Below are 7199 nucleotides of genomic sequence, written 5' to 3' on the forward strand. Positions count from 1 at the left end.
ATGGCTCTACTAGAGCCCATAAATCACAGGTTTCTCAATAAATATAAGGGTCTCTTGAATGGAGTTATCTTTCGTGACCTTCAGGCATTTTACACCATGGATCATGGAGTTTTGCTAGACAAATCGAGGCTCTATGGGACCTATGGCGTATGCCCAGTAACCCTAAACTGGTTTGCTTCACACCACTACAGAGAGCAGTGAAAAAATTACAAAGACTACAGATACATGGCAAGATAAAAGTATCAATACAAAGTGAAAACGTGCTTCAGCCAGGATTCGAACCTTGGTCTCCAGAGTTACCAATCGGATGCCTTAAGCCTCCGCACCAACCACGCTGCAACATGGCTTGTAATAGACCTTATATAGTGGCTAGCTCCTGGGAGTCCTGATTTCAACACATTTTCTGTAATCAGGATCACCTAACTACTCTCCCTGTCGATCGGTCATGCACGGCCAAATCTACCAAGGAAATTAATTTTTAGTCAGTTAGGGAGGGGAGGGGATTGGCAACCAGTGACTGCATCATTTTCACCATTGGATGGTGCAATCAGTTGCTTTACACTCACATTTCAAATGTGAGCTGATGTATAGCACGGACCCCGTGATCTTGGACTACCGTCCTAAAGTCAGTCAAGGTCACTAACAACATTCTTATCTCGGGTCTACACTCACCCGGGTGATTCAATGTCAATCAACGTTTATCAGTTTTCGAAAATAGAATAACATGAGTAGTGGCACCGGGTGATCATGCTTCACTGACTTTAGAGTTGTTATTGTAAGTTCGCTTGGCAGTTCAGTGTTATATGAGTAACTACATTTATTTTATCTGTTTGTGTCAATGTACACTGCCTCATCTCAGAAACTTCCATGACTGACTAACACAGTCAGTTTCATTAGACAATAAATACCCATTTACTAGACGATAATATATTTCCTTTTCATCATTCAAAACGTAATACTCCGCGTCTTAAAAAAATGAAATAAATGTTTTTTCAGTCTAGTTTCACTATATTTTATTTATTTCGTACACGGGTACACACACGTACACCCGCTCAAACGTGCAGCGATATACTTCAAACTGTCGAGTCTATCATTGAGTCTTATGGGTAATTAGACTGCTGTCGTTCCTTTTCGTTTTTCTGTATGTTGCATCAGTAATGTGGTCTTTGCTTCCTATAGTCTTTTGATGTCTAGCAGTAAAAGTTAAAAAAGGATCCTTGTAGAAAAACTACAGTAATAGACATGTTGGAAAAAAAAGAAAAAGAAAAAGGAGTCGGCAACTGAAAATAAATTCGCCTATTCAAATAAAAGCTCTTGTGCAACTAACATTCTGAGGAAATGCTGTATAAGGTTGTCTTTTAAAGTTTTTGTCTGTAGTGTTTTATTTGTACTCCACTAAGCTGAGCTTGTGTTCCTGTTAGTTCTTTCAATTCAATGTTTCTGATCGCCATTTAACCTTGTCAAACTTACGGAAGAGAGATCTTGCGTGAACTGATTTAAAAAGTTTTGAGTCATGTATTAGAAAGTGTGATTTGAGCAGTGTTTTAAACAAAGATTGCAATGGGTTCCCCGGCCTTTGAAATAAAAAGTTTAATTGAACATATTTTGTATATTTATCGTCTTAGTATTTGTATTATTATAGTTTTATTTTACGTGTCCCCTAATAAAGGAGGGATCTTCCCTTGGCTTTTTTACTTGGCATGTAAATAAAGTTGATTGTTTTGTCATGAATGATGGATGCATTCCTATCTTGACTTCACTGGGAGGTATAGTTCCTTAGCACCCAAACAATAAAGCGGGTTTTAAAAAAAAGGTTTTTATAATACGGTCTACATGATTCAAAATCATTAGTGTTACGATCAAGAAGTTTTCTCACAAATTGGTAAGTAAACGGATTCTTGCTTTGTATTTAGAGTTGGATGGAGGACCTCATCCACTGGAGTGTCGGCTTATTTGGCCTTGGAGTTATACGTTTGTTAGCTTTCAGGGTTGCTCAGGAAAACTACCAACCATATCTCAGTATAAGAATATTAACCTTTCGGGTATGTGTATACCATGAGGTTTGGGAATATCAGGATCCCAGCTCTTTCTATGCCTCAACCCGTATCTAAGAGTATGACAACATCCTTTCACACGTCGTCTGAGTTCTAACTCTTTTTTTCGAGGGTAAGCAATCCGATAAATTAATTCTCGACCCTTAAGCAGTACATTCATTTAAGAAGTGGTTTGGCTAACTGAGTGAAAAGTTCTATTTCCTTTTATTAACATTGTTTTGAGGTGTTCTATACAAACGCCTTCAGTTAAATGCAAGTGTCTGGCCATAAGTAATATTTAATTGACCCCCCAGCATTTGTTCACCGCACGTATGTCGACATATGTTCGCACCATTTGTGGCAGTCTTGAAGACAGCTGAAGAAAGTCAGGGAGGAAAGACCCAAAGGAAGATAAAACGGGCTAATATGGTGCCACCTATGAAGATTGGGGGTAATTCACTTTTCCAGAATTCTTGTAAACAGTTTGCACCGATTATCTTCCCATTACAAGGATTTTGCGCATATCATCCCTCCCTCCGCCCCCCCCGCCCCCCCTCCAATGCGATCCTAGCACAGCGTAAGACAAGTAATAGAAATGCAAATTTCTTAGAACTATCGCTAAGTTAATCGTCTGTAAATATATAAAATAATGAAAACAGTAAAATGTGGATGAAACGATCGAATGAGTGAAAGACTATTTGCTGTTAGGCCCCTTGTGGTTAATTTTTCTAAGATGTAAATTTCAGTGAGTTGGCAAACATCTTATGCTAATACGAAGACCAATGAATTTCCACTGGAAATTTAAATGCAGCTTGTAACTGACCCATTATTAATTTAGACATCACAAAAGCATCTGGAAAGATGTTTTTCCAGTAGTCATATCCCAAAACATCTTATATTTGATTTCTTGGCAGGCATTTCGTCCTCTGATCTCCCTGAAATGCAGAAGATCAAAAGCCGAGGAATTCTTCCGTCTTGCCGAGTGATCAAACTCCCTTTATTTGTACTTTTCTTGTGTACCATGGTCACTGTTCTTTATAAAAGCTGGGATGTAGTGTTTTTTTCGAAAGTTTCAGTCTCTACTCAACATCAAAATGTGCCGGACACCACGCTGATTATAGCCAAACACACATCATCCCCAATCCAAACCGATTCAAAACCGAAGCTGTTCCGTTCAGGGGATCTCTCTCCATCCAAGTCTCAAGGGGAAGAGCAAAAAGATCAAGAAACCAGCGAGGTCGATATACAACCAACGAAGCAACCTGAGCGCCGGCGAAGCCTTCTAATCTATGGCGCCGATCGCTCGGGCACAACATTCACTACGAAGATGTTTGCTGAAGATCCACAAATGATGACGGTTTACGAGCCATTGTGGGTCACAAGGCGATGGAATATCGATGATGCACAGCAGCGACCAAAATGGAGGAGAAATATTCTTGATGTACTCAGTGCCATTTTGGGCTGTAAATTTGCGAAAAGCGAGGCTGGAACAAAATTTCTCTCACATACTTCAAAACAGTGGAGCGGCGCTTTCGTCAAAAACCCTTTCACCTCCCCAGCATTTTGCGTCAACGATAAATGCAAAGATCTTTCAACCGTTCCTAGCTTTGCTGATGACGTCTGTGGAACAAAGTTCAAGCACAGTGTTACCAAGATTGGTGAACCAAGAACGCCAGACCATTTAGTGTCATCTTTCTTACCAGCGGTTTTTTCTGAAAATCCTGACACTGATGTCAGGGTTATTCAACTTATTCGTGATCCGAGAGCAAGCTTCAGCTCGAGAATTAAACTACACTGGATGCCTGATTACCACAGTCCAAACTTCCGGAAAACGGTCAGTAGGGTTTGTTCAAAGTTAGCTGAAAACATCAAATTTGGACGCAACTTAGGTAAATGGCAGGGAAAGTATTTAGAGGTGCATTACAGAGACCTTGCTGGAAAGCCGATAGAAACGACAAAAGGCATTTACAAGTTCGCTGGATTTGAAATGCCAGATAGTGTTCTTGATTGGGTTGTTCACAATACCTCACCCAGCAAAGAAGAGTTGTTAAAAGAGCAGCGGAAAACGTTTTCTTCTGTTCGGAATTCAACAGCAAATGTTGACAGATGGCAGAAGGATGCGCCGATAGAGAGAACACGAATAATTGAAGAAGAATGTAGCGAAGCATTTGATCTGCTGGGGCTCACAAGAATTACATAAAATCCCGACAGTCAATCAAACATTGCTACTCTTTTCTATGTTAAGATTTTATCTCAAACTCAATTTAACCTTAAATGTATTTTATTGTTCACTTAAAGATGGCGGGCATTATCGTTTTCCATTATATGAAGCAATCATTTCCCCGCGGATGCTTTCCATTCGACCAAAAACTCCGTTAATTCCGGTGAGGTGAGGAATCGAATGGAACAGAAAATTCCTGGACAAAATGTCGGAATTTTGCATACCTTGCGAGGTTGTCGAAACATTCTGCAAAGTCGGAACAACCGGAAGATTCCGTTCCATTCGCCCATTACTACTCGGTGCCAGTTTCTCCGAGGTAAGTTGATTGTGTACGCAGAAAGCTCGTGGATGGAACGGTTTTGTTTTAAGTCGGTTTCGGTTAGCCGGAAAAATACCGCTCCATGCGGCACCTAAATTTTCCGAAACTTCAAACCGGAATACTTGGCCGAATGGAAAGGGTCCAAGCTTATTGGTTTGGTTTATTTATTGGTTTAATTGCTTTACTTTTGGCCAGAATTTTAACGCTTAACCCATCGTTAAAGATTTGTAAAATTTTATAGCCGTCGAATTAGACCTTATCAGTTCCTGATAGCGCTTTACTTTAGACAGGAGTAGCTCATGTGTGTGTAACCAATGATTTGTAACTACATGTTGAACCCCTCTTTACGTTTACCTCTATATTGTGCACAGTTCATCGGAGATACTAAGAATCATTTAACTTATACCTGGATACTTTTCAAGACAAATAAGGATCTTGCGTTTACTGTTCTTCAAATGTTTAGCTAAAGCGCGTTTGGGATCAGTGCTGCCTTTGTGGTGTTCCCCAGCAACGCTTACCACAAGTTTGTTAGATGTTTGCGTGTCAGTAGGACAATAAAACGCTCTTCGATCATAATATAAATAATGTATTTCAAGGCTTTGAAGAGACTTAGGTTTTGAAAACTGGTGGGGTATCATATGTGCCAGTTTTACTTGACGCCAATTGGGTTACGTGGCAAGATTTGACCAATCGCAAGGCGGCGAAGACGTTGCTGGGTTTTAAAACAGGATACGAAAAAAAATTGAAAATGTTGGTGAATACTTTCTGTTATTACGTCTTAGGAGTAAGAGAAATCTGGAACCACGCTGAGAACATAAGGCCACTTTTACTTTTACACGGCAAAGTACGTTAGCAAATTCTTGTTGTAACTTCACACGACAAGCCGCCAACTGAACATTTCATTGTGTCTTTTGGCGTTTGAAGTAAATAGCACACGCATTAACAAAAATTTACACCTCAAATGTGCATTTACCAACTCCAAAAAGGTTATTAGTTAGGAAAAACTAGAGACCAGTTCTATTTGTCACCAACATCCACCTGTTATCGCATTCACACAGGTCACCTTGTACCTGACAACATGAGTTTGCAAACTTATGCATAAATACTGAGCTATAAATTGAAAGTTACACTGTAAAACTCTCCATTAACTTTGTGAAGTACTAAAATAAACTAGCTTGAAACTGTTTGTATGACTGAACCTTAACTGGCTGACTGTTAACTGCTTTAACAGGAAAATGAAGCTAGTTTGCCGTGGTGGAAGCCACCGGTGTGTTCATGACTGACCCGGCAGTGTTTTTCGGTTGGATAACTGCTGGGGACACAAGACTTTCTGGATCGAGTTTTCAACAGAAATTTTCCACAAATAACCACCTTGTTGATGGCATTCATTTATGAGTGGAACTTATCAGCATGACAGACATTCATCAAGTTTGAATTATGACTCAGTTGTCGGGCTTCCAACCAACATTTCTTATTCCTCGAGTTCACCCAGATATGTACCCAATTTAGCTATTTCCATCTGGCAGTTAACAGAACTCAATACAAATTTTAAGTTGAATTTTCCTGCAAAATACTAAAACAAGATTAAGCCAATCTTTATAAAACGGCCTCAGGTTTACCTCAGAAAACAGCGAGGAAGATAAAACTAGTATTAAAAAGATAGTGGTCTCGTTTGTGTTTAAGGAGTAGCTTTTTCGTGAATTCTGAGTAGTGATTTTTGCGACAGAAACATGAGAAAATGAGGCGTTATTCACCTCCTAGGAGGTGGATGGACAATGTTGAATGTGCGGAGAGAGCGAACCAATCAGATTGTGTAAAATGACAAGATCCGACTGACAGGTCCCAAAAGAACATGGATTGAATACCGTCTATTCTGCGTATTCCTATTCTAGAGTAGTCCTAAAAGAAAGCTTCCTAGAGCAGTTCCTTTCTTTTCGTAGAGAACTAGATAGCTACAGAAAATAACTAAAATTCTGAATAAAAGACCCTACGAGCCCCACCCAAAAAAAGCCCCAAACTGATCTCGGACGCAGACATCCGTACGGAATACAAGCCTTTGCATTGTTAGCTGTTTTGGCTTATTAGCTTAATGCCGCGCCAAACTTAATTGAAAACCGCATATTCTCTCCAGCCCAGCGTTTACATTCACAATTTTAAATCCTGAGTGGTTTCTTCGCTCTTATTAATGGTACAATTGAATTAGAATTTTTACATTGAATTGAAATGAGATGCTCATAACTACGAATAATTACTGTTTACACACGAACGGTCAGCCAGAAGTCAATTAAATACTTCACATTCAAACTCAAGTGCGTCATATAAAAATAACAAAATCAAATATGAACTTTTTACACTTAAAAAAACCGCAATAGGACATGCTCTTATTAAATCTCATTTACAGCACTTTTGCTAGCAACGCATTGGAAATTGAGTAAAAGTAAGCAAACTCGTTTGATTCGACTTGCACGATAAGACGCGTCCTTTGTTGTGACTTCAACAACCAATTGTAATCCTGACAAAAATGACAATAAAAAGGCTAACTAAAACGCTCTTGGAAAATCCGACTTTGCATTATTAAGGGTCATTGTTTACTTCAAAGCAAGGGTTTTCGAAACAGCAGAAGATC

The 7199-nt window shown here is 39.4% G+C and overlaps 1 protein-coding gene across 1 annotated transcript; it reads left to right on the forward strand.

Annotated features, from left to right (window-relative positions):
• Positions 1–448: 448 nt before the first annotated feature.
• Positions 449–5751, forward strand: LOC146455403 (carbohydrate sulfotransferase 3-like). Its single transcript, XM_085094350.1, has 2 exons — positions 449–1882; positions 2948–5751. The coding sequence occupies exon 2, from the start codon at positions 2974–2976 to the stop codon at positions 4231–4233; it is 1260 nt and encodes a 419-aa protein (XP_084950476.1). The 5' UTR covers positions 449–1882; positions 2948–2973; the 3' UTR covers positions 4234–5751.
• The last annotated feature ends 1448 nt before the right edge of the window (positions 5752–7199 follow it).

Source organism: Pavona decussata, unplaced genomic scaffold (assembly GCF_977016875.1).
Source record: "Pavona decussata unplaced genomic scaffold, jaPavDecu1.1 SCAFFOLD_276, whole genome shotgun sequence".
Classification (NCBI taxonomy): domain Eukaryota; kingdom Metazoa; phylum Cnidaria; class Anthozoa; order Scleractinia; family Agariciidae; genus Pavona; species Pavona decussata.

What these genes read in the sequence shown, in the direction of transcription:
- LOC146455403 (XM_085094350.1), top strand. Translation starts at nt 2,974, where the DNA reads ATGCAGAAGATCAAAAGCCGAGGAATTCTTCCGTCTTGCCGAGTGATC.